Genomic DNA, 25,114 nt, shown 5'->3' with positions numbered 1-25,114 from the left:
CAACCCGCGCCGTCAACAAACGACGAATCCCGGACGTACCGTGCACCGTTTCGGCCCCCGCGAGCTCCCCCGACGGCACTAAAAGAGCACGCGACTCAATTCCCCGAAAGGATTAGACACCTTCCGGCCCCTTTCTCAATCCCCGGAACACATCCCCGACCTTGCTAGTATCACACACTTTGTTGTTTCGATTCTGATATTGCGCGTCTCTTCTCGACGGGTGTTTTCGACTTGATTCGGTCACTGGTTAGACCACCGGCTACCTTCCGATTTTGGGGTTTGGTTCATGAGCGCGAGCGCGGAGAACTGAGTGCATGATAGCACGTGGATAATTAGGATGCCGCAGGCTGCAAGGTGGGCGGGGACGCCCTCCATCAAGGGCCGGAATGAGTCCACCAGGATGGCGCTTTTGACGTTTAGTTTGGTCGGATTGCAGTGCGTATCACCCTCTCTGTGTTTGGTTTCGGTCGGATATAGCGGATTAGATGTTGCGCGACATTGTCTAGCCCGTGCTTGTTTTTGGAGGCCATGGATCGTTGTGTTGTGTCTGTGGCTGACTTTGGGTTTTCCTTGAGAATAGGTTCACGTGGGGTACTGAGATGACCTGTAAGAGCTATCCACATTCCAAATAGTCTCTCCATTGGGACTGTTTAGGATATGATCGCTGACTTGATTTGTTTTCTGGTTAGATTGTACACCTTACCTTCTTCAACTCGGTTTGACGAAGTCTAAGACTTCGTTGGTGTGGATTGCTGGCCCGTTGTCTGGGTTGATTATCCAACCTCTTATTGGAGTTATTGCCGATCGATCACGATCGAAATGGGGTCGACGTAGACCTTTCATGGTCTTTGGATCGCTTGTTGTCGCTTTTTGTCTGCTTGTCTTGGGGTGGACGAAAGAGATTGTTGGTTTATTTGTTAAAGATCCGGAAAAGGTACATATCCTGTTTATTGGGACACTCATCTGGCTAGGTCTATGGATATGTGGAAACTAATATTGAATTTACACAGGCCAAAAATGGCACAATTGCGCTGGCTGTGGTGAGTATCTATGCAGTGGATTTCTCCATCAACGTTGGTAAGTGGCACACTTGTTCATACCTTAATTGAAGGTGGCTTACAATGTCTTAGTTCAAGCGTGCTGTCGCGGTCTGATTGTGGATACGCTACCGATTCCATCGCAACAAGCTGGATCCGCATGGGGTATGGCCCTTCCCCATATGTCTCAGCCTAAAACGCCACTGACCTTTTTTTGTGTGCAACATAGCCGGGAGAATGTCTGCCATTGGCCAGCTCTTTGCTTATGTGGTTGGTGCCATCGATACTGTTAGTATCTTTGGTACTTTCCTTGGAGATACGCAGTTCAAGCAGATGACAGTGATCGCTGCTTTGTCATTGATGGTGGCAGTGGCAATCACCTCATACTCGGTAAAAGAACGAGTTCTGATATCAGCAAGGTGAGTTGTACTCGAACCATTACTCATTGCCATCAACTAATATTCCGTGATAACAGGGATGATGGAAGTGCTGGTGCTATTCAGGTCCTCTCTCAACTCTTCAAAACTACTTTCGAATTGCCGCCTCGCATCCAAGCAATCTGCTGGGCCCAATTCTGGGCTTGGATTGGTATGGGAAATTCCACACCTACTAGGAAATCAACAATACTAACATCAACTAGGCTGGTTCCCCTTCCTCTTCTACAGCACAACCTGGGTTGGCGAAACCTACTTCCGTTACGAAGTACCAAAAGACGATATGGCCAAAGCAACAGACATGCTTGGTGAAGTCGGCCGCGTGGGCAGTCTTTCATTAACGGTCTTCTCATCCATCACAGTCCTCAGCTCTGTACTCCTACCCTTTTGTATCATGCAACCAGACACCAAACGGACACGATTCACCGCACGACCTCCACCAAAGGTAGCAGCAGTTCTCAAAGCCATCACCGCAATTCGACCCGACCTCCAAACCGCCTGGCTGATCTCCCACGTCATGTTCGCCGCGACAATGATCTTCGCCCCTCTAGCCCACTCCCGCGCCTTCGCAACATTCCTAGTCGCAGTATGCGGTATTCCCTGGGCAATCAGCGGCTGGGCTCCATTCGCCTTTATGGGTGTGGAAATCAACAAACTAACAATGGGCGGTTATTCCCCGGCCATACCATCCTCCCGATCCGGCGTGACAATGATCACATCAGCAAGTATACGCAACAACGCCGCCGACACCGAGCTGGATGTCCTCCGACTGAACCACCACGATTCCACCGACAGTGACACCGACGAGGAGGAACATGCATCCAATATCCCGTCAACAGGTGAACTAGCCGGTATCTACCTGGGCGTGCTGAATGTGTACACGACCCTACCCCAATTCGTTGGAACCTTCATCAGTTGGATTGTCTTCAGCATCCTCGAACCAGGTGCAGAGCCTACATCTGATAACAATTCAGATTCGTGGATGAACCTCGACAAGGATAGGTATAACGCCATCTCTATCTGTCTCTTCATCGGGGCAATAAGCGCGCTCGTGGCGGCTGAGGCTACCCGTCGACTGCGGTATATACTATGAGCACAAGCAGTGCAGAGAGCGGAAGCTGTGGAAACTGCAAAATTACGATCTGTTGCGATGAATAGTTATTGGTTTTTGCTCGATACCCGGTGTATATTGCATGCGAGCCTTGTCTTGACTAAGGTTGGGATTTTGGGGTTTGTGTACACACTGATAGAGAGAGAGTCTACATGTACAGTCAGCTGGGCCCTTCATCTGTCTCCATAAAAGGAGTTTTTGTCTTTTTCTTTCTGTTCTTTGGTTTGGCATTGCACATACATAATACATACATAATACATACCTACCTAGGTAGCTAGTTATACGTACTCTATTTCCTCTACCAGATGGGACTTGCTCATCCCCAAATGCCACGTAGATGCCGATTTTATGAGGGCGCTTAAAGTCAGACTCAAAAGAGTGAGTTTTAGTTAGGGCTCAGGATTCGCAGGTGACCTCACCTAACGCTCGTTGGTTACTCGGAAATCGATGGGACCTTAGCTCGGGGGGGGGGGGGGTGCGTGATGGATCGGATCTGCGCAGTATATATACCCAAAACCCAAAAGAGCATTTCGCTTCATAATAATGTTTATTTTCTGATCTATCCTCTTTTTTTTGTCCTGAATCCCAAACCTACATGCAAAGGAGGATCTGGACCGAACCCGACGAGGTTCAGGTCCATCGGATTTGCTCTAACCGCTTCTTCCGTAGGATGTGACGAATGTGGCGTTCAAGATTAGATCACATTCAACATGCTTGCGGCTCCGTGTTCCGTGTGTTATCTACTCGTTGGGCTGTGTGGCTGTGTACCCCCTTTTTCTCCGACCGCCAACGCATAAGCGTAACTAAGCGTAACCCGGATCTCAACCGCTAGTTACCTAACATTATGTGTTTCGAAATCTCCGTTTCGGTATTACTCTACTCTAGGAAGTGGCTTGGCACGGTTCCCGGAACCTTTTGACCAAGATCGCATCTGCTAAGCATAAACTGATTTGAACATGGTACATAAGTAGGATGTTAATATCTTTCATTTAGTATCTTTTTCTTATGTGAACAACAGGCTACGACTTCTAGACAATTACTATTATAATTGATTTTACTACGGAGTAGAGATATCGCGAGATTTTCGATAAAAGCCTCTAAACTTCATTAACCTAGCGTCGGTAATACGTGTTCCAAGAAGAAAAGCCTGGAGTATGGGAGGAATGAAAAGGATGATCCAGGAAAAGATGAGGTTAGGAAAGAGGTGGAAATAGAAGATGACCTGATGAGGAGGTGCATTAGGAAAGCCGATCAGGGAAACTGAAATGGGAGGCGAAAGAGAGGCGAAGGGGGAACAAAGGGGAGGAAAATGAGGGGAAGCAGAGGGAAAGGATCGGAAGGCAAAGAAGAGGGCCTCGGAAGCGGCTCTACGCAGTAGCGGCTCTACTTCCCAAACTGCAATTAAGATCAAGAAACATTTGAATGTTTGACCACAGAATCCCGCAGAGACCCACGGCAAAGCTTAGACTGTTACACGTCAACTTTTGTATATGCAAGCTTATTACGGAGTACTGCCATTACAAAAAGAAAAAAAGTTGAAGTTCATTTAATGCGGTGTGGCGGTATGGAGTAATAAGCTTGCATTTTGCCAAAACTCCACCACCTACCTCTATTAATTAGCTTGGATCGGCATCGGAACTTTTGTCAATATTTCTGCTGCACGGCCTCATTTGCCAAGGTTGGGAACAGACCCCACCCGCGCCAAATCTCCTGGGCTCATCGTTGAGAGGAGTGAGCCTGGCTCCACTAAACACGATATTATAATATTTTAGGTATGTTACAATAAAGCCTTTTTAATATAAATATTATATACTTACTAACGATTATTTAGGGGCACTACCTGGATTCCCTCCTACTACTCCCTACAGCGATCTCCAATACACCTCTTTTCTATTCATCATGGTATACACTTCAGACCTCGAAGAATATTTACGGCTACGCCAAATATTCCAACCTAGCGGTGAGAAACGCAATTCCCATGCTCAAACTTCTGCTATGCAACCACCTCCCCATTTCGCCGGACAGTCATCTCTCCCTTCTACAGATTGGCCTCTTTATGACCCTTCTGCGAGCCACGCCTCCGCGTTTCTTGGTCCCACCTGGACTACGCCAACCCAACCACCTACCTCTGCGGTCGGACACAGACCTGTACCCTCTGCAAATTGGTCTCATTACGACCCTTATATGAGCCATTCCTCCAGGTCTCTCCACCCCGGACAGACGATGCATACCGCCATAGGTCACCCCACGGCGGACAACTTTTACCAGGGCAACATGCAGACCTCCCCGACCATGCGGTGTAGCGACACCGAGGTTGGAACCGAAGACCATCTCAGCCCGGGTCAAACCTCAACTCATACCTGGCCCTCGACACCAAGTCCCTCCACCCTGGAGACATCCCCACCAAATCAGCACGATAGTGAAGCTGCTATTGTGGAGTCAAATTTTGTGCATGGTGACCCCCAGCAACAAGAGTGAGTCCGAGTCACATTTTCCCACTCTTCCCATTTCATTATTAATAGTTGTCCTTCTGATCTCAGTGTATCGGACGGCTCTTTCAAGTGCGGTTGGGGAGGCTGTACACGTCGCGAGACGTTTAGCAGCCATGCATCATTGATGCGCCATATCAAAGTACAGCATGTGGCACATCGCTCCGTCAAGTGTCCGGAGTGTAATCAGGCCTTTGGCCGTGTGGATAACATGAAAGAGCACCGGGGACGACGTCACAGGATGTTTGATTGAGATTGAGATTGACGCTGACGATAATGAGGTTTGGGAGTTTCGGTCATTTGGAGTTCTTGTTGGTATAGGATGGGCGAAGGATAGCCTGGGGATTTGAAAGTTTTTTTTCTTTCTTTCTTTTTTTTTTTTTAGCATAGACAGGCGAAGGATTGAATAACCTGGGAATTTGAAATGGGTTTTTAGCGAATGAATCATTTACACTGAAGGTCTGTTGGGGAGTTTGAGGTCCAAACCTTGGAACCGTTCAAATATGGTAGCCCCACCGGTGCCGTCCCGATATCCAAAGTATCCATCGACGTATCTTGGAATATTGATCACCCATCATCCATGATCATCAATGTTGAGAACATGAAAAAGATATATGTCCATGTAAAAAAGGGGTAACATGAAAGAGAAGGGTTGCACGTGATTAGACTAGCGTGTTGCATATGTACAAAGTACGAAGTACAACATACGGAGTACATATAACATCAGTGGACCTCGGGATAGCTTGAGGCGGAATAACCTTAATTTTATATAGATCCCATATATATTACTTGGCATATTATTTAGGTAAATGGCTTAAAAGCTTAAAGGCTCTATCTATGTTTATAATTCATTCACAATTTATTTTGTTACTTACCTTTTTATAAAGAGGTAAAAAAAAAAGAAGAGGGTGATTCCCAGCAGTACACGACCCAGATGATCATCCGACCACGAACTTTGGTTCCAAGGGGAATCGAACCCAGGCCTGTGGCTCGTCAAGAGGGCAACCTTGCAAGTTTGACATTGCTCTTAACTACTGCACTACCCGAGTTATTGCCTGGCATAACCTATTTATTCTATATAAGCTGAGCAAATATAGGTCATGTGACTCAGATATGCACGTGCTATCATCGATATGATGACATCATATAAGATCTGCCTGGATGAGTAATCCACAATTAACCTTCCAAGGTGGAGTCAGTGACGGGATAGTGATACTGGTGATGCCCATCGCCACAAGCGGGAGAGAGACCATATAAAAAAGCTCATAGCCACTTTTCATCCTCAATTCGACTAAAAAAACGAATCATTAAAACAATCAACTTATCCCTACTATTTCATCTATTTCATCTATATTCCCATTACACAAAAACTACCCAAAATGACACCCAAAGTCCTCGTCGTCCTCACCTCCCACGACAAGCTCGGCTCCACCGGTAACCCAACCGGCTGGTATCTGGTATGTACCTCCAATTGCTTCAATTCAAGTACCAATTAAGCACCAAAATGAAACTCATACTAACAATAAACCCCCAAAGCCCGAATTCGCCCACCCCTACGAAGTCCTCCACGACAAAGTCTCCCTAACAATCGCCTCACCAAATGGCGGCGAAGCACCCCTCGACCCATCCTCCGTAAAAGCCTCGGAGTCAGACGAGATCTCCCAAAAATTCCTGAAAGAACAAAAAGCCCTCTGGACAAACACGCACAAGCTAGCGGATATTCTCCCGCGCGCGGGCGAGTTCGATGCTCTCTTCTACGTTGGTGGCCATGGACGTGAGTTGCCTGCATTTACCTCTCTTCTCTCATATCTCTACAAATAACACCCTCTAACAAAACAATTCATATATATACAGCAATGTTCGACCTAACCAACGACCCCACCTCTCTGGCTCTAATCCAAACCTTCGCAGCTGCCAACAAACCCGTCGCAGCCGTCTGCCACGGTCCCTGTGTCCTGCTAAACGCAAAAGCACCCTCCGGCGTACCCCTCATCTCCGGCGTGGGCGTGACCGGGTTCTCGAATGACGAGGAAGATGCCGTGCATCTGTCTGCTGCGATGCCGTTTATGTTGGAGACGGAGCTTGGACGGGTTACTGGTGGGAAGTATGTTAAGGCTGCGGAGCCTTGGGGGGAGATGGTTGTTGTTGGTAAAGCGGCTGGGACCGGGTCGACGATTATTACCGGGCAGAATCCTGGGTCTGCGACTGGGGTTGGGAAGGCGATTTTGAAGGCTTTGGGGCTGTAGTTTTAGTTTTAGGGATTAAAATTGGAAATAGGCGGAGGAAAAGGTATTTATGTATGAAATGAAATGTGATATTACGGTCATGTTATTCAAACATTGCTATTAGTATATTATTCTGGTTTTGATTGTATGCTTGAAATAAGTAAGAGGTCCATATTCATAGATAGTACTTTAATTCAAAGACAAAGCGATTCATATTGGCAGCGAAACCAGAATCAATAGCAGTAGCGAAAGGGGAATAGAGCAACGGACATAAAAAAACAAACAGCAGCCCAAATTTGATGGGAAAGGAAATAAAACCAAGACAGGAGGAGATTTGTTGAGTCGAAGATCAGAGACTAGAGAAGGGTCAAGAGAGATTGGAAAGAAAAGAAAAGAAAAATAAACAGATGTCACAACCAAAAAAAGGAATCCATCAATCGTATCGCAGTATTCGTCGGTCTGTCCATATTCAGATCATGGAAAATGGGGACGTTGTTCGGTCTTCAGACCGCGCTCAATAAGCAAACACGACCAATGTCTGGTCGGGAGAAGGGTATACGATTAACAAAAGATATTTCCTGGATCATAGCGAATAGAGAGCCAGGGGAAAATGATTTGGACAAATAAAGGAAAATTGGGTATGGGAAGTCGTAGACTAGCGTCTTTGTCCGTCCTCGACGTTGCCGGTCAACTCGGCCACTCGGGCCTTGATGCGGGCGACACGGGCTTCAATGGCTGTGAAGACAAATTGTTAGTGTGGGGTCAGCTTTGCGGATGGGAATTACTACTCACTCTCTTCTCCACTAGTATCTCCCTCGTCAGTGCGCTCTGACTGGCTAGTCCGGGTGTTGGCCTCGGTATCGTGCTCGTGCGCCTGTTCCTCATTGGCAGCGGCAGTCCGCTGGGCAGCAGCCTCGCGGATCGCCTTCCAGCGATCCTGTGTAGCTTCGGTTGTTGAGTCAGGCGAAGTGGCGGTCTCCGGGCGGACACCATTGTCGTTAGTCGGGGTCTGGGGAACCTCGGTCTTCTGTACTGCAAATTTGTCGTCCACGGGAGAATCCTCGGGGACGAAAGCAGGCTGATCACTCAAGGGGCCTTGGTCGAACTTAGAGAACTCCTGATCGGCCGCGTCGCGTTCATTGGTGCCAACGCGCGAGAGAGCATCATACTCGACGGCGCGTCTGGTCTTGGGCGGCGCACCGTTCTCTTTCAGAGAGGCGGAGGGTTGCGTCGGGCTTGGGGGCTTTGCCGCAGGTTCCTTGACGGTCGGTTGAACACGCTCGGGCGATGCGGGCTTTTCCGCCTTAGTAGCCACGGGCGTAACCGCGGCAGCGGCGGCGGGAGGGAGAGGCTTCTTCTTCACGGGACCAGACTCCTGAGCTGCTCTCGCCTTGGCCTCGAGGGCTGCACGAGTAGCTGCCACATTGGAGATTTCCTTAATATCAGCGGTCTTCACGGGAAGCTGTTGCTGTTCGGGCTTCTTTTTGGCGCTAAACATGCTCTTAAAGGCAGAATTGCCAGTCTTCTTCTTCAGCTTCTTGCCCGCCTCGTCTACTGAGTCTCGACGCTCAGCAGGTTGTTCAACAACGGCAGGCTTTGTGATAGGCTTCTCCTCCTTGGGGGTGGCGCCATTGATAGGTTTGGTTGGCGCTTCCTTGGGAGAAGGGGGAAGAGGAGTGGAAACAGCAGCAGCAGCTTCTTTGGGAAGTGGCGGGGGACCACTCTTTGTGGTGTTGGTTGGAAGAGGTGCCAACGGCGTGGCAGGCTCCTCCTTGGTGTCCTTCGAAATCGGCTCGGGGGCGTCCTGGAGTTCTTCAAGATGACCAGTGCCAGCGCGGTCGTCATTGAGATATGCCGCCCTGAAGGCACCCTTGTCGTAGTTCTTAGTCCACTTCATAGCCTGGGAGGCTTCATTCACAATGGCAGGCTGAAGGGTCATGACGGAGTTGGTCTTGGAGTAACGGCTGTTATTGGGAGCGGCGCGGTTCTCTTTCGCTTCCGCTTCTTGCTCGCGGTGCTTCTTTTGCAGAGCGGCCGCAGCTTCCTGGATGCGCTTGTGCTGGTCCGGTCCGATGCTGGTCTTGCTGTGCATTCCCTGGTTATTGGGCCGCTTGTACGAGTCTTCAATGTTAGGCATCTTCTTGGCCGACGACTTGCGGCGACTGAGCTTTCCTCTACGGCTACCAAAGCTGAAGAATCGCTTCTTCTCGACAATCTGAGCACCGGCCTCGGGCTCTGGGGCAGCACCCTTGATTTGCTCTTCAAGGATCAGCCATTTGGTATCCCGAATTCTAGTCTCCAGAAGCGCGCATCGGCCAAACACAGCCTTGCGGGCAGATGGCTCATCACCCGACAGGCTGCTGATCCAAACCCACCAGAACGAGTCGTCCATGTCTAGGGTGGTGATACTCGCCAACTCGGCAGGCTCGAGATCCGGCTCGATATCCAGGGAGCGCTTGTGCGACTGGGAGCTCATGCCACGTGCAGAAGCAATGGGGGGTAGAACCTTGTCAGGAGGCAAGAGCAGAGGGCTCACGTGGCTCTTCAACCCGTTTTCATCCGCGAATCCGGAGGACATGAAGTCTGCCCACGAGGGGGTTGTGGGGCGGCCAAGGTCACCTCCTCCAGATTGAGGAACGGATTGCAAGCTTCCCGCGGGTCCACTTTTTGTAGTCATTCCAGTCGCCGGCGGAGCAGCTTCCTTGGCTTCATCCTCCGGGTCAGAGTCGATCGAACCACCGAAACCGATATCCTCAAAGCGAGACCAGGATGCATCCCGTAAACTGGTGGACTGCTTGGTACTCGAGACGCTGGATTGGTTCGCAGATGAGATACATCTGAGAACACGGAGACACTCGTCGGTCAATGCGCTGACGGGGTCTTCGTAGTTGGCAAACTCCTGCAAGTGCCAGTCGTCGTCGCGGTATTCAAAGTTCTTGGCGCGTCGCAACAAGGAAAATGGCGTCGGGGAAACATTCTCCACAATCATAACCACCTTGGTCGTCGTAACTTGCAACAGAGTCGGGGTTTCAGGGGGGTATTCAGTCGCTTCAACGAGTGATTGGAGAGAGATGGGTAGCGATGAGATGCCGCTCACGCCGCGATGGACATCGGGAGACAACGAACGAAGGTAGGCGAAGAACAAGTGACTCGTAGCATCGGCGGCACTAGAGATCTGATGTTAGAATACCATCTGGAGATATTGGATCAATGGAAGGTCCATACGCAGCCCAGTTCTTATAGGCGGCCTCGAAGCCATTGCCTGTATCAACATGTTCAAACGCCCACCATCCAGCGTATCGGGAAAGCTTGCGACCTCCCAAGCCATTGGATTTTCCATGGGCCGCAATGGCAGCCAAAAGGTCGAAGAAGTCGAGAATAATATTGGTACGTGCATCGGAATCGCCGCCGATCGGAATGAAAGTCGAGAAAGCGTCGCGGGCCATATCCGAATCTAAAGGTCCATCAGCGCGTGTGTTCCCCGCATTCCATTCAATATCGCATACCATGTTCGCCCATCTTGAAGGTCTCGTACGCCTCCCAAGTGACGACACCGCCAGGGAGTCTGCTCCAGCACCATTTCATCACACCACAAAGAACCTATTCAGATCATCAACGTTAGTAACCCCCCTGGTAACCCCCGGGAAGAAATTATCCCTCACCATCGGCTCAGTGAGCCGGAGCTCCTGCGACAAGGCATCTCCGTTGACGGGCGAGCCCTTATCGAAAGACTGATTAAAGTAATTGCGAATGAACGTGCGAGCTGCACTGGGATCGGAGCTAGGACGGAACGGTAGGAGAAGGAATGGCGTGTCAAGAGCTGTAGAGACAAATGATCAGCAATCCGAACAATGGCCCGTATGGCCCGTATTCCACGGTCAAGATATCAATCCACCTACCTCTGGCCTTGAGCTCATGCACACACCCTCGTACAAGGTCTTGGACTTCTTCCGGCGCAACCTCTGTCCGCTGCCATGCATCGGTCCATTTGGGCTTCGCGGGGGCTGTGTTAACCGCGGTGGGCTTGGCCTGCTTCTTTGTCGCAGTGGAGTCCTTGCCCCGAAACACCCGAGAAAAGAAGGACATGTCGGGAATGCGACTAACAATTGACTTTGCGTGTCAGAAAACGGCTTGTGGGGGAGGGATTGAGGGTCCGCTTTTTTTTTTTTCTGTCTTTCCTTTACTTCTGTTAATTAATTAGCAAGAAGTCTCGAATGACAGAATGCAGACAACCGACACGGTAAATTATACCGAGTGAATAGTTAAAACGTCTAGGCGTGTCCGGGATGTCCTGCAGCCCCGGTAACAGCAGGACAAAGTAAAAGGATCCCTGGTCTGGGATCTGATCTGTGCTTCTTTAGAGTGGGAACCACACAAGAAACCTCAGAAACGAAAAGCAACAAGAGGAAAGGAAAAGAAACGAAAAACGAGGGTTGGGAAGAGAAGTGGAAAAAAAAAAAAAACTGAAGTCACGAAGCTCAGGGGTAAACCAAACTAAACTTACCCGCGAGTCTCGACTCCGTTAGGTGCCTCCACACAAAGGATTTCAACGTTCGTGTTTTTTAATTTTAATTTTAATTTTAATTTTATAAAAGGAATTGAAGTTGAAATTGGGAAGAATCAGAATGAATGATACGGACAATGATCATTTTTCTAATCTGGGTTTGGGGGATCCAAGGTTATGTATGTATATTATGTGTACGGAGTATACGGGTTATAGGTCTATTCTATTGGGGACTATCATTCAGACGTGTCGAGATGTATATTAATTATTTCCCTGCCCAATCTCCCCATTGGAGCCAATCACGTAGATGTAAGTACTGACAGGATGTACTTGACCTACCTATACATATGTCAAAATACATACGTCTACTTTAACTTAAAAGATGCAAATGGCGGCTTTGAGATCAGATTATACAGATCTGGCGCTTTACTCTTTATAGGGAGATATAGAGCTATATCACGGGACTAGAACCCAGGTATCCATGGATGGGTTTATAGCTTGATAGCTTGATCGCTTTTTAGTTTCAAATAGAAATCTGACATCTCTGTGGATCTTTAATCTACCTCTACTATATACTGTATCGCTTCCCCGGGTTGACATCATAGACCCATCCCTAGGTTACTCCGGTACAGGGTTGAAGAGCTGAAAGAATACTACGGAATACTCCGTACTTTGTAGGATAAACTAAAACCCAATAGGAGCTGGAGGGGAAGACTCCACTGTGACAAGCCACTGCAGGGACAAGACTAACTGTAGTTAGTCGTAATGGGTACTTTGTAACCTCCAGGGCTGTCCTTCAACACGCTGAGACAAAAGATAAATATAGAAATCCCGGCGCCTAAGGCTTGGCTGAGTCAGCGAGTAAATCTTCTCAGGTCCTCCTCCCTCGATTCTATCTTTAGAATCAACCTTTCCTGCATCGTCAATCATCCTTTCTCCGCTCCCATTCATTTACTTCGTTTTTTTGGTTCCTTTTATCGCCCCTTAACCCTTTCCCATCTCCTCGGGTTCACTGTTCTTTGAACTCCGGGGGGTCTTCCATTGTTTTCAAGTCGCGTCCAGCCCCCTCTTCAACTATCTACAGGGTTTCTTACATTGAAACCACATTGATTTCTGGTTTCGGATCCCTTTGTTGACTAGTCATACCATTCCTCAGATATCCTCGTGCCGAGACGAACTTTCTTCACATACACCCGTGTGCCACCGTGTGGCTAGGATCGCCATCACGTCGATTCTACATCTTGGCTAATTAAATCATAATCGCGCGAGGTATCTCGCAAGTCGCTCCGCGGCTTCCTGTACCTTTTATTCTCAATCTTGCTATCGGTGCGCAATCGATGCGCCCGTAGTTATCCATCATGGGTCGCAGAAAGATTGAGATCAAGGCCATCAAAGATGACCGCAACCGCTCAGTGTATGTTGAATCATCCCACTTGAAGCATTCTAGTCGCTAATCGGAGATTCTTCGGCTATAGCACGTTTCTGAAACGAAAGGGGGGTCTGTTCAAGAAGGCGCATGAGCTCGCTGTCCTGTGCTCCGTGGATGTAGCTGTCATTATTTTTGGCCACAACAAGAAACTGTACGAGTATTCATCATGCGACATGCATGATGCTCTTGGTCGCTATCAATATGTGAGTAGAACCTTCTTCGATTCATCCCGAAAATTCTCTAACTGGTAGTTCTTTCTCAGTTTGGCCCTCCCCACGAGCATAAAGGCCCGGAAGATTTCGCGGGTAAGCGAGATGACGATGATGAGGAAGATGAGGCTTCGCCGGCTCCCGAGGACATCCAAGCAGTTCAACAGAACCACCCCGCCATCCCCCCTCACCTCCAAAATCAGCCCGTCTTCCAGCACATGAATCATGCACCCTCCGCGTCACCCCCGATCCATCATGCCATGACACGTCATGGAACCCCGCAACCGCAAGGCACTTCGCGTCCCTCCTCAAGGAATCACATCCGCCGAGTCAGTTCAAATCTAGGCCCCCAGCAACATGGTACACCTCCACCGCCGCCACCGCCTGGCCCGCAGAATGGAGGGTTCACGTATATGCCGAATCCGTCCATGTACAATCCGAATGTTCACGCTATGAACCAGCAACCTCGACCGGGACAGTTTGCGCACTATGGACACCCACCAGGACAACACCAAGGAACGCCTCCTATGCACCAGCACGGTTTACCGCCCCAGCAAATGCCACCACAGCATCAGGGCCAACAGCATTTCCAACAACACGGCCATCCCGTAGGAATGCCTCCGGGGCCCCACCAGCACGTGCAGCAGGCATACATGCAGGAGCATGGGAGGAATTCGATGCCTCCAGGGTTCGCGCCTGATGGTCACCAAGAACGGCCTGGCTCGGAGCACCCGCAAGATGATTCTTCTGCGATGAAAGCAGAGCACAGCCAGTCGCCACCCCAAATGAAGTCGCTATCGAAATCACGGAGTATTTTCACGCCTATTGATGATCGAGGATCGGTGCTCGCCCGCCATTTTGGAGCTGGAGCGGGATCATATGAGCCTCACAATAACAACTCTCTCAAGGTCGAAGCACTACCACAAGCTTCGCTTGGTTCCAAATCAATGCCTGTCAGAGCTGCGACGGAGGCTCCTCGTCCAGGGCCAATTGCTTCGACGCCAAAAATCAAACCACCATCCCGAACTAACAGCGGACCGTTGCCATCAAAACGACCACAGTTGAAGGTGCAGATTCCTAGCGAAACCTCCGATGGTGGCAGTGCCACGGCCGACTCGTCACGCGATTCTGCTGGGAATAAAACCTCCACGCCTGCGAAAGGTAGTGCTGAAAATGGCCCTCCAGGCGTGGTCTTACCCCCTCCGTCGCCATCCGCCGGTGCAATACTGAGTGCGGGAGCGCAAGGGCCTCCAAATCCGTTCGCGCGACCGCCTCCTCCCGTGGCCGCAGCGCGGAACGACTCCTACGGCAGCAATAGTGGAAATCCGAACAATGGGAATAACTCGAATAACATCGAAACACCCATATCCGCCCTGCCGAGTCGCTTTGTATCCGATGCCCTCCTCCCATCACCTTCCAGCTTCTTCCCCGAATGGGGCTTTGGTCGGTCCGGCCCAGACTCCAATATGCTGCCCAGTCCCCTCACCTTCCCGACTCCGGCAGTGCAAAGCGGTCCCAGCTTTTCTCGAGAAGACGAACAAGACAAGAAGAGAAAAAGCCCCGACAGTGGATCCGCAGGGGAAGGTACACATAAAAAGCCGAAAACCTGATGATGCTTGGCTTCCCTTGGGGAATTTGTCCCCCATACTGTAAAGTGCTGGCATTTTGATCAAGAGACCTGTCCGTATGGACATCCAATCTCACTTTTCTTGTCAATACCCCATAACTCTTTTTAGCCCCGGGGGCATTTGAATGTTCTCCATTTCTAGTTCGATCAAGCTTCGCAGTCCATGTATCCTCTCTATACCCCGGTTATTGTCATTCCTTTCTTTCGCCATTTTCCTTCTGTCTTATTCTCTTTACAATGACGTTTCTTACTTGGATCTTGAAGTGATATACACCAGTGCTGTCTTGTGTCAACTTTTTACCTTCCTTTATTTCTTATCTCTTGATTTTTCTAATCTCACGTTTTTGGCAGACCTGGCGTTGGGTCTGTTTAACTGCTTTGACTCTTGGATGATGTATGTAAAGCAGGTTCTTGTTTCTAGGAATGATGCCAATCTTTTTTTCTGCCTGCCCATGTCTATTCCTTTCCACACTATTAAACAGTAAACTTACAATTTCCCTGATTGAGGAGTAGAACCCTTAAACCCCTCACTTCGGTGTTCGATCGAAGATCAAATACCGAAAGGATAAGGACAATGCGAAGTATAAAAGCCTGACACCAACCCCGCTTTTTGCCACTTTGATTCCACCAAGGTGCTTCCTCACACATACTAGTATAACTACTATCTATCTATCCTGAACTCAAAATGACTTTCACTGGAAGCTGCATGTGCGGCGGTGTTACTTACGCCGTCGAAGGTATATCAATTGCTCGAAACCTATATACTTCCAACGCTAACAGCATACTAGCTGACACATATCTGGCCGCCCTATGCCACTGCACCGACTGCCAGAAGGTAACATACAGTACTGATATACCAATGAACCTGAACATACTCTAATGCTGAATGAATAGTGGTCCGGTGGTGCATTTACCTCCAATGCAGTCGTTCCCCGCACCAGCCTCAAAGTGACAAAGGGTAAATCTACACCTTGCCCCAAAATCAACTTCTTAGTTTCTGACGCCTCTCGTCTTTCTACACAGGAACCCCCAATTCCTACAATGCAGTTGGCAACAGTGGAAAAATCAATAAGCACTTCTTCTGCCCTACCTGCGGTTCAAGTATCTACACAGAACTGGAGATCATGCCCGATATGACTTGCGTCAAGGCTGGAACACTCGACGGCGGGGAGGCTAATCTCAAAGGAAAGGTTGATGTCGAGTTCTATGTTAAGGACCGTCCGGCTTATCTTGCTGCTGTTGAGGGTGCTAAGCAGGAGCAATTGCTTGGTTGAGTGGTTTTATATTGGTCAAAACGTGTTCTATATCCGAGAAGAATATATTCATATGCCTCACTTGAGACTCTCCATAGAGGTTCCCAATGTTTGTTCGATCGTCTGGTGTCCTCATAACTATTTAAACCCTCAAATTCCTAATTCTACCTTCATCCTGATCCCTTATCCCCTTTCATACCTAATCAAATAACAAATAACCATAAACCATGACATGTTTCACCATGACTCTACGAGGCCACTACACCGCCCGTCGCTTCCCAGAACGAGCAATGATCCACCTCATAATAGAATCAACCGGCGAGTCCGAAGAAACCGTCTCTCGAGAAGTCATCTCGACCTGCAACAGCCTCCGCGAAATCCTAGAAGCCCTATGCCTACGAGAAGAAAACAGAACCATAAAACCCGAAGCCGCAGTATCAAGCATCTCCGCCAGTCACATCCACCTCGCATCCAAGGATCCCAATGCAAACAACTTAACAGGAGACCCCAGAGATAGACCCCTCGTGCACAACGCCACCATCACATTCTACGCCGTCTTCTGCGACTTCAACGAGATGCACAAGTTCATGCAGAAACTAGATAGATATCACAACGCAAGACTGAATAATGTTTCCTGGTACCTCACCGACGCTACTAATCATGAGGTCAGTGTGCAGGCGCGGAAGGGGGCTTTGCTCGATGCCGTTATGAAGGCAAATCAGTACGCAGCGGCTATTGATTTGGAGGAGGTTGAGGCTGTGGAACTTAAGGAAATTGAGCCTCAGCCTTTGAATCCTGCGGCGTATCCGCAGAGGCCTACGTATCGGCATTCCAGTGGGGTGGATTTGATGCCTCAGGATATCGTGTTTAATTGTGCTGTGGAGGTTTCTTTTGAAGCTTTGCGGCGTGGGTCTATGTGGTGTGAATGAGGGGTGCTTTTTGGGTTTCGGGGTTTGGTGTATGGCGGGCTAGGGCCATGGTTACGGGTAGAATGGAGGTTTGAATTTGGTGTGTGGTACGCAATTCAAATTTATGGGTCTCTGTAGTTCGGGGTTCGGCTTTTGATGTGGGGAGGATGATAGCTTCACGCCGAAGCTTGGCATTGACGTCAAGAAAAAGAAATACAAATTTGAATTGATACTCGACTGTTGGACCCTAATTAATCCAAGGCCAAAACACGATCCTCAAAATACAGGAAAATAGAGCCATAGGAAAGGTTCCAAGGTTAAGCCTTCCATGTTGACTTCCAGCTGGCATCCTGGAAAGGCCACCCGCCAAGCCCAATACTAAGCTGATTGCTCTCTTCAATCTCCTTGGCCTTAGCTTTGAGCTCATCAACATCCCAGTTTGTCCACAAAAACTTTCCCTTCAAGAAGCGAGCCTCGGGACTTGCAAGCCAAACACTGAAGCTCGCCGGCAAAGAGACTACCGAAATCAGCTTCATGTTCACCCTTTTCAGAAATATAGTATTGACTTACCATGATCCTCAAATCCAATGGCTTTAACACCTCCAGCCTCTCTGTTCATTGCGGTATCCACAATACCAGGCTGGATATGGAACACGCTGATACCTGGATTCGCAAAAGCCAGAGAATCCCAAAGTCGGAATACAGCAAATTTGGCGACACTGTAAGAAGCAAACCCCGGACCGAAATTCACATGCGCAGCAGATGAATTGATGTCGATAGCAACGGCATCAGGTGATGCATGGCGAAGGAACGCCTGGGCAACCGCCAGTGAACCTTTGAGGTTATCCTGAATAGCTTCGAGGAACTTGTCGCTGTCGACATTCCCCACAGCCTCCTGCGGACCAATGACAGCTGCACCGCTAACCAAAATATCGATTGATCCGTCACCAGCGAATTCAGCAAAAGCTGCGTCCACTTGGGATTTGTTCGTGACATCGGTGGGGGCCACGAATACCTCGACGTTGGGAAACGTCTTTTCAATGGAGGATTTGGTCTCGAGAAGCGGTTGTTCTCTGCGGCCAAGGAGGGCGATCCGAGATACGCCTGCTTCGGCGAAGTGGCGAGCAATCTCTGATCCGATGCCCGTACCCCCTCCGGTCACGACCAGTGTTCTGCCTTTGGCAGAAAGCTCCGGCCGGCTGGGGGATATAGACGGGTAGGCTTCCGAGTGCCATTTTGTGGTTGGGGATGGGAATGGGGCTGACATGGCTATAAGATGTGTTTATGAATCGAAATGTTAGTTTTGCTTGTTGATGGAGAGTATGCTTTCTGAAGGACGGCGTCCATTCTTATATGTGTAGCTCATTTAGGCCACGGAGTTTGGCAATTTGCCAGTGTCGGTTCATCGGAATTACAAGATTGACTCGACATTCGAGTAGATAGCATTGCTGACAATTGTTCACTAACATGGGTGGCTAGAGATAGATTCGGGGTCGTTGAATCACGGCATTTAGTTACAAAATGTCCCGCCCGAGCTGACAAATACCCCACCCAGGACCTCACATCCCCCAGACAGCCCCGATGGACTTTTCCTAATAGGACAATCAATCTATGATTTTCGGGATATACAAACGACAGTCTAAATTGAAATGTCCGAGAAAATTACCCAACCCGTCTTGCGGTGCACTGAGTGTAACAAACCGTTCGATAAGGGCAAGTTTCACCGCTACTAGAAACTGGTCTCCCAACTTACTAAATTGAGTGGATTATAGAGTCCACACTGAAGAGACATGGGTACTATTGTCGATCTCGAGGCGTCGGTCATACTCCTCGACCAAGATCTTGTCATTTTTGTGCAAAAACGAAGACACGTTGCGATAAGAAGTGGCCCAAGTGCTCGAGATGCTCCACCAAGGGCATTGAATGCCAGTATGGCTCAAAGTCACCGAAATCTCAAAAGTCCGATGCCCAGAACGGCAATTCCTTGAATCTTTCGAATTATCAAGCAGATTTGAATAGAGATACGATTCGCCATGATGAGCTTGTTGTTGTAGACCAAGAGATTACAGAGCTTGAACGCGAATATCTTAACTGGGATGTACCAGATTACAACTTCGCGGAATTTTCGAATGTCTATACAAGCCAGACGAACCTACATCCCTGGACTGGGGGTTCTCTAGTCTCTCCAGTCTCGCCTCCGATTGACCAAGAATTCCAAATCAATATTCCTATCGATGCCAATTGGTCAATGCCAGCATCCCCGACGACCAAGCCCCATTCACTCATTAAAAGACCAAAGATCAACGTTGGAATAGAACGAACCACCAAGCTCTTACTACATACGCTAAAATCTTATGTTTTCACAATGCTGCGCCACAACTCTCTTCCGCCATTTATCCATCCATCCTTAGTGCATTCCGAGTTTTCCATGGAACCACTGATCAACTGCATCAATTTGGTGCATATGATCAGTGGCGAGATGAAGGGAAATCGAAAGCTGTTCTGGAGAAATGTGCGCATGGAGTGTGAACGACTGTGCGATGAGGTGCGAGGTGTTGTGGTTTGGAAAGTCAATGCAAAAGAAGCTAATTAGGATTCCCAGGGTCCGACATTGTCGAAATGGGAGCTACTTGCTGCTATGCAAGCCCTAGCTATTTACATCATTATACGGCTTGACGACGGAGAAACGGAATACAATGGCTTCGATTCACTTTTAATTGCGGCAGTTACAGTGAGTCTAGGCAACACCTTACGATCTGTTGACCTGGTGCTAATACTATAATATAGGTTGTGGCTCAAAAACTAACTGAAAGTGACATTGCGGGAAACTTTAGTCTCGACGGAAGTTGGGAAGATTGGCTTTTTGAGGAATCGAGACGAAGGTATGTCCCTAACTACTAGTCTGTACTGGATTCATCGAACAGACACTGATTAATTTTTTAGATTATCTGTTGTTTACAAAGTCTTCAACATGCTGTTCTACTTTGAGCCCGCAACAATGTGTGATTTACCCACGGATCTGGTTCTCGCACCCCTGCCAGCAAAGAAGCACCTTTGGGAAGCAGGAAATGAGGCTGTGTGGAAGTCAGAAAGCCAACGAGAAGGCGAAGTTCAGACTGAATTTGGTTTGGCTGGCAGCGGGGATTTGGTCAAACTTGGTGAGAATCACGGTGGGACAACGCTGGTCCATACATCTATCACTGCAAGCAACCCAGCAAGGTCTACTGCAAGTTGGGAAGAGTGGTGCGAGGGAATGGATGGGTTTGGTGGGCTTGTTATGCTTGCTGCCTCTATGGTGGTGTAGTGAGTGGCTTTGGATACAAGAAACCCAGCGGTGATTAGATGCTGCTATCACCTCCGGGAGTATAATATTAACTACGCCTATCTGTTCCTTGTAGATATGTGCCGTACTCCCGATTAATCAATGGATCATAAATGATGATCCCCTGCGTACGCACATCATTAACTCGGGCGCGGCCGCCGAGCTCCGCCGTCAGTCACATATAGATAAAGATCTTCAACCGCGCTCAAAATCAATCATAATCACACAAAATGTCGAGCACTTCTTCTACCGAGAACGCTGGGAATGTCGAGAATGCCGAGAAGGGTCCCGATCCCCCACAGCCGACATGGATAGTAGAATGGGACGGCCCGAACGACCTCGAAAATCCCCATAACTGGTCCCTAAAGTACAAATTATTCGTCAGCTTTGTGCTCATTATGCTGCCTTTGGTTGTGAATATCGGTTCCAGTGTCATGAGCGGTACTGCTCCATCGCTGGAGAAGGAATTCCATGTCAGCTCGGAGCTGGCCGTTCTGACCACCACCATGTTTCTAATTGTATAGCTCCCTTTTTCTACATTCCCTAGCAGAATCCCTATAGCTAATCGGTCATATCCTTCTGCGTATAGGGGTTTATTACCGGTCCATTGATTTTCGGCCCTCTATCAGAAAAGTACGGGCGTCGATGGCCCATTCTCAGCGGTGTGGTGCTATTCGCAACCTTCTGCATTCCGATCGCCCTCGCACGGAATTTCTATACAATATTGATCTCACGATTCTTTAGCGGTGCCTTTGGTGCGTCATCTATGGCCGTGACGGGCGGTGCCTTGACAGACGTGTGGGACACTGCAATCAGTCGCGGGATCTCGTTGGATTGCTTCGTGGCCACGGCCTTCGTTGGCCCCGTCATTGGACCCATTGTGGGCGATTTCATCACCCAGAGTTATCTTGGCTTGCGATGGACCATGTGGATCACGATGATTGTTGCTTATAGCTTCTCGATCTTTGCCGTGATCGTCCTGCCTGAGACTTTTGGACCGACCCTACTCACGGCCAAGGCGGCTCGACTTCGCTTTGAAACGAAGAACTGGGCGTTGCATAGTAAGGAGGAGGAAAGTGAGACGACGATGAACTCTTTTGTCAAGGTGTATCTCGTGCGCCCGTGGAGTAAGTAGTCTCACGGACTTTGATCATTCTACCCTCTGACTAGTCATATAGTTCTCCTTGCAACAGAGCCCATCATGATCCTGGTCACACTATACATGGGATTCCTGTACGGGCTACTCTTCCTCTTCTTTCAAGGCTTCCCAATCTCGTTCGTGGAGCAACGCGGCTGGAAGCCTCAGATCGGATCTCTCTCCTTCCTGGGTTTGTTCGTTGGGATTATCATCGGGCTGGTGGGCATGTTCACTTGGTCCCTTACGATCTTCGCACGCCAGGTAAATTCAGCACCAGGTAAATCTGTACCGGAACGTCGCCTGCCGCCTATGATCGTCGGCGCCATTGGACTGCCCATTGGGTTGTTCTGGTTCGCGTGGACCAGCAACCCCCATATTTCCTGGGGCGCGGAAATCGTGGCACCGGCGCTGGTGTCGTCGTCGATGTTTGCCATTTTCATATCTGGTCTGAAATACATTGTCGACGTGTACCTGATTTATGCGAACAGCGCGATCTCTGCCAATACGGTGGTTCGAAGCTGCTTCGGGGCCGGATTTCCTCTCTTTGCTAATGCTATGTACCACAACCTGGGCTTCCCTTGGGCTACTAGTCTTCTGGCGTTTTTGGCTGTCGCCTTGGCTCCTGTGCCAGTTGTTTTCTTATTTAATGGACAGAAAATTCGGATGTGGTCTCGCATGTCGGCCAACAAAACTTGAAAGACGACACCAGAGAAGTTGTGGGGGATAATTTGAGGCAGAGAATGTTGCATCCGGATTTTATGTGGCCTTTACAACCTCATTTGAGGTCTGTGATATGTATTTAGTCGGGTTATCCCCGGGTCGTTGGTGCTGGAAAGCAAGGGTGTGTGCAGTGCTACCAGCTATATGGCGGTTTGGATATAGTACAGCTTTCATGGCTAAGTGAGCGTCATAATTAACAAATATAAAGAAATACTATTATGAGTTGTCATAAAACGTGTATTCTACGAGCTGAAATGTCCTTCCATGAGCAAAGATTCAAAAAGTGCAGGGTCAAAGAAGTAATCCGGCGATGGAAACGATCCGAGGGGATATGGTTGCTCGTGGGTTGGATTATCCTCATTTTCCATCCACTCAGTTGCAGAGCCATAACCGACCGGCGCATATTTCTGAGGATCACTGGAATCATTGGTCGCCGACGGGGTCAGTAGGAATGGGGCGGGCTGCCAACTCTGACCGCCGTCGAAAACAATGCTAACTAAGTCAGTGCACCAACCGACTCCCTGATGGAGTTTCGTCACATATGTACTGGATACTTCCTGATGATCTATGGAGTCCAATTGACGACGAAGGTTCATTATTCGTGGAATTATGGCCGCGGAGTCGACCGCGCCATCTCCTGTGAGGTATCGCACACAAAGGTCGTGGAATGCAACCAGCGGGTAATTCTGGAACATCCTGTCGATAATTTATCAGCTTCGGGGGTCTGGATATCGGGGATGCTAGGGCACCTACCGGCCCAGGACAAGGCAGCTGCTTGGTGTCACAGGCTCCTCGAACACATCAGTCATAATTTGAAGGGCCGAAACGGCATGATCGTGCGTGATCTGCCGTCCCTCGACCGTCTGATCGCAACGGTGAACCAAACTTTTGCTGACATGATAGCAATAATTCACCTCCAGCTGCATCAGACGTAGGCCAGGGTTGTGGGACGGCAGTGGAGGGATTAAAGGTAGAGACTCATCACAAAGACGTTGCAATCGATGTACTTGATCTTTGCGGTAATTTGCCCCTGACCGTACCGCTCTTGCTGAGTATAGGCCGATGTAGATTTCCTCCCAGACAGTCATCATATGTGATGCGATGGCATGGAAGTGCATCGCAGGGGAGATATCCGAGGTAGATAGACGGGGCTGAAACTCGGAGTCAAAGAAATGTAGATCGGGAGAATTACCACTGAAGAAAAACCGGGCCTTATCCATACCGTATAGGATCCAATAGAGTCGCTCGCGGGATTTTAGCGCACTCTCATCCATCCCCACAGACCGGTAAAGGCCCATCGACCGCGCAAGTTGACAAGCTGAGGAGCAAGCCCTTTCGAATGCTGAAGTGATAAAGAACTCTCGTGTCACCAGAGCCTGCAAAATTTAACACAACTATGCCCATGGTTCACCTATAGGACTGTCTCTCTTACCAGCATGATGCGAGCCTGAATGTTGAGGACTGTTGGCTGTGACAGCACGTGCGGGTCGTCTAGGGCTCGATAGCAGTTGCTCAAGGCGTCCGAAATTACCTGTGAACTACTACTCCACGGGTTGATTTTGAAGCCGGATCTCCGGGCCACTTGGCAATCCAACTGCAACGTCAACAGGACAATGCAGTTCAAACACACCAGCCAGGCGGGGTTGATGGGAGGGCCATCAGATTGGAAACATTCTCGGATGGCGGCATATAAATCATCAGCCTCAAACACTGGCACAAAAAGGTTGATGTGATTGAGATAGCGATCGAGCAAGGAATACACGACATCCTGAGGAGGCGCCGAGATAGGTTGTTGATCGCCAGCAATGGGCCCCATCAGCACACCTCTTTCGAAACGGAAAAGTCTCACAATGGCGCATTAGCGATGGCCGTAAGCCACTATTTTGCGAAATTTGCGCTAAGAGACCGCTGAGAGACGGGGACTTGGTATAAAGGGTTGCCTTAAGCAACTTCTGCGAGGCGCGGAATAAACATAGAGCGGCAGGGTAGCCGTACGGATGTTCGCTACTTTCCCCCGTCAAGAAAACCTGTCATATTCTTGCGTTCGAGCTCCCTTTTGCCTCGTTGGTGCCTGGTACAGGTTGGTCTTGGGTGTTAGGCAGCAGGAATGGCTCTTCCCTGGAAGTAGACGTTGCCGTCAACGACTCAACTTGTTCAGACAGGCGGATCAGTGATCGATCTACATGATCCAACCGGCCGAGTACTGACGAGAAATCCTGTACCCTATACCAGTTAGTCTTCTTCCTCTGCGTATACGAATAAAGCTATCGTGGTGAGTTGTACAGTTGCTTGGCCGGATTCGTTCTTTTGAACGAGGCGGAAAAGTCGCAGAGGACACCAGCTTTGCGACAGGTCGAGCATTCTGGCTTTATGCGATCGCATCGAATCTGAAAGGCACTACATTACTATATGATCCATATAGCCACTCTGTTGGTAAGAACGCTCACCTTACGCGACCGGCACTGATTGCAGGCAGGTGTTGTGGAGTCAACCTCGGGGCTGAGACGGGAGCGTTTCCTGCTTTTTTGCATGATGAGAAGTGCTTGGGATGATGCCAATTGTGATAGGAAAGAATAAAGAGATAAATTGGAGCAGAATAAATGACAAGCTCAGAGGTAATAAAAGTGATGAATGAAAAGTTGAGGCCAACGACAGTCGGGGCTCGGCACGCGAGGTCCGAAGGTCTTGCTATTCGGCTCTCTTCATGG

General features: G+C 49.1%; 12 protein-coding genes across 12 annotated transcripts; 8 read left to right on the top strand and 4 right to left on the bottom strand.

The window, feature by feature from the left end:
- Window positions 1-21: 21 nt before the first annotated feature.
- N7455_008061 (putative sucrose transporter) lies at window positions 22-2,564 on the top strand (the record flags this gene model as incomplete). The annotated part of the gene is made up of 8 exons (XM_040955629.2): window positions 22-435; window positions 581-606; window positions 690-934; window positions 1,011-1,077; window positions 1,131-1,202; window positions 1,267-1,456; window positions 1,513-1,625; window positions 1,678-2,564. Exons 1-8 carry the CDS (start codon window positions 338-340, stop codon window positions 2,562-2,564), a joined length of 1,698 nt encoding a protein of 565 aa, XP_040813997.2. The 5' UTR covers window positions 22-337.
- A 1,917-nt stretch (window positions 2,565-4,481) lies between these two features.
- On the top strand, window positions 4,482-5,060 carry N7455_008060 (uncharacterized protein; the record flags this gene model as incomplete). Its single annotated transcript, XM_040955552.2, has 1 exon — window positions 4,482-5,060. The coding sequence occupies one exon, from the start codon at window positions 4,482-4,484 to the stop codon at window positions 5,058-5,060; it is 579 nt and encodes a 192-aa protein (XP_040813864.2).
- A 1,309-nt stretch (window positions 5,061-6,369) lies between these two features.
- On the top strand, window positions 6,370-7,439 carry N7455_008059 (ThiJ/PfpI family protein; the record flags this gene model as incomplete). The annotated part of the gene is made up of 4 exons (XM_040955661.2): window positions 6,370-6,528; window positions 6,608-6,845; window positions 6,926-7,313; window positions 7,421-7,439. The coding sequence occupies exons 1-4, from the start codon at window positions 6,451-6,453 to the stop codon at window positions 7,437-7,439; spliced, it is 723 nt and encodes a 240-aa protein (XP_040814036.2). The 5' UTR covers window positions 6,370-6,450.
- Window positions 7,440-7,484: 45 nt separating this feature from the next.
- N7455_008058 (DUF1708 domain-containing protein) lies at window positions 7,485-11,382 on the bottom strand (the record flags this gene model as incomplete). The annotated part of the gene is made up of 6 exons (XM_040955607.2): window positions 7,485-8,031; window positions 8,089-10,463; window positions 10,522-10,750; window positions 10,803-10,896; window positions 10,959-11,116; window positions 11,196-11,382. The coding sequence occupies 6 exons, from the start codon at window positions 11,380-11,382 to the stop codon at window positions 7,952-7,954; spliced, it is 3,123 nt and encodes a 1,040-aa protein (XP_040813988.2). The 3' UTR covers window positions 7,485-7,951.
- Window positions 11,383-13,158: 1,776 nt separating this feature from the next.
- rlmA (SRF-type transcription factor RlmA) lies at window positions 13,159-15,048 on the top strand (the record flags this gene model as incomplete). Its single annotated transcript, XM_040955690.2, has 3 exons — window positions 13,159-13,214; window positions 13,276-13,432; window positions 13,492-15,048. 3 exons carry the CDS (start codon window positions 13,159-13,161, stop codon window positions 15,046-15,048), a joined length of 1,770 nt encoding a protein of 589 aa, XP_040814007.1.
- Window positions 15,049-15,750: 702 nt separating this feature from the next.
- Window positions 15,751-16,339, top strand: N7455_008056 (GFA family protein; the record flags this gene model as incomplete). The annotated part of the gene is made up of 4 exons (XM_040955693.2): window positions 15,751-15,802; window positions 15,854-15,900; window positions 15,960-16,023; window positions 16,089-16,339. The coding sequence occupies 4 exons, from the start codon at window positions 15,751-15,753 to the stop codon at window positions 16,337-16,339; spliced, it is 414 nt and encodes a 137-aa protein (XP_040813934.1).
- Window positions 16,340-16,560: 221 nt separating this feature from the next.
- Window positions 16,561-17,247, top strand: N7455_008055 (SIMPL domain-containing protein; the record flags this gene model as incomplete). Its single annotated transcript, XM_040955549.2, has 1 exon — window positions 16,561-17,247. The coding sequence occupies one exon, from the start codon at window positions 16,561-16,563 to the stop codon at window positions 17,245-17,247; it is 687 nt and encodes a 228-aa protein (XP_040814016.2).
- Window positions 17,248-17,543: 296 nt separating this feature from the next.
- N7455_008054 (SDR family oxidoreductase) lies at window positions 17,544-18,493 on the bottom strand (the record flags this gene model as incomplete). The annotated part of the gene is made up of 2 exons (XM_065605798.1): window positions 17,544-17,743; window positions 17,797-18,493. The coding sequence occupies 2 exons, from the start codon at window positions 18,491-18,493 to the stop codon at window positions 17,544-17,546; spliced, it is 897 nt and encodes a 298-aa protein (XP_065460747.1).
- A 728-nt stretch (window positions 18,494-19,221) lies between these two features.
- On the top strand, window positions 19,222-20,530 carry N7455_008053 (uncharacterized protein; the record flags this gene model as incomplete). Its single annotated transcript, XM_065605797.1, has 4 exons — window positions 19,222-19,771; window positions 19,820-19,957; window positions 20,014-20,108; window positions 20,170-20,530. The coding sequence occupies exons 1-4, from the start codon at window positions 19,475-19,477 to the stop codon at window positions 20,528-20,530; spliced, it is 891 nt and encodes a 296-aa protein (XP_065460746.1). The 5' UTR covers window positions 19,222-19,474.
- A 248-nt stretch (window positions 20,531-20,778) lies between these two features.
- On the top strand, window positions 20,779-22,382 carry N7455_008052 (MFS transporter; the record flags this gene model as incomplete). The annotated part of the gene is made up of 3 exons (XM_040955535.2): window positions 20,779-21,066; window positions 21,138-21,675; window positions 21,727-22,382. The coding sequence occupies 3 exons, from the start codon at window positions 20,779-20,781 to the stop codon at window positions 22,380-22,382; spliced, it is 1,482 nt and encodes a 493-aa protein (XP_040813833.2).
- A 266-nt stretch (window positions 22,383-22,648) lies between these two features.
- On the bottom strand, window positions 22,649-24,440 carry N7455_008051 (fungal specific transcription factor domain-containing protein; the record flags this gene model as incomplete). The annotated part of the gene is made up of 3 exons (XM_040955680.2): window positions 23,839-24,440; window positions 23,160-23,782; window positions 22,649-23,102 (listed from the first exon to the last, which is right to left on the bottom strand). The coding sequence occupies exons 1-3, from the start codon at window positions 24,220-24,222 to the stop codon at window positions 22,649-22,651; spliced, it is 1,461 nt and encodes a 486-aa protein (XP_040814035.2). The 5' UTR covers window positions 24,223-24,440.
- A 230-nt stretch (window positions 24,441-24,670) lies between these two features.
- On the bottom strand, window positions 24,671-24,937 carry N7455_008050 (Zn(II)2Cys6 transcription factor domain-containing protein; the record flags this gene model as incomplete). The annotated part of the gene is made up of 2 exons (XM_065605796.1): window positions 24,671-24,793; window positions 24,854-24,937. The coding sequence occupies 2 exons, from the start codon at window positions 24,935-24,937 to the stop codon at window positions 24,671-24,673; spliced, it is 207 nt and encodes a 68-aa protein (XP_065460745.1).
- Window positions 24,938-25,114: the final 177 nt, after the last annotated feature.

The sequence above is a fragment of the Penicillium solitum genome, assembly GCF_028829755.1.
Source record: "Penicillium solitum strain IBT 25940 chromosome Unknown utg000005l_segment0_segment0, whole genome shotgun sequence".
Classification (NCBI taxonomy): domain Eukaryota; kingdom Fungi; phylum Ascomycota; class Eurotiomycetes; order Eurotiales; family Aspergillaceae; genus Penicillium; species Penicillium solitum.
This window is presented reverse-complemented; position numbering and strand designations above follow the sequence as displayed.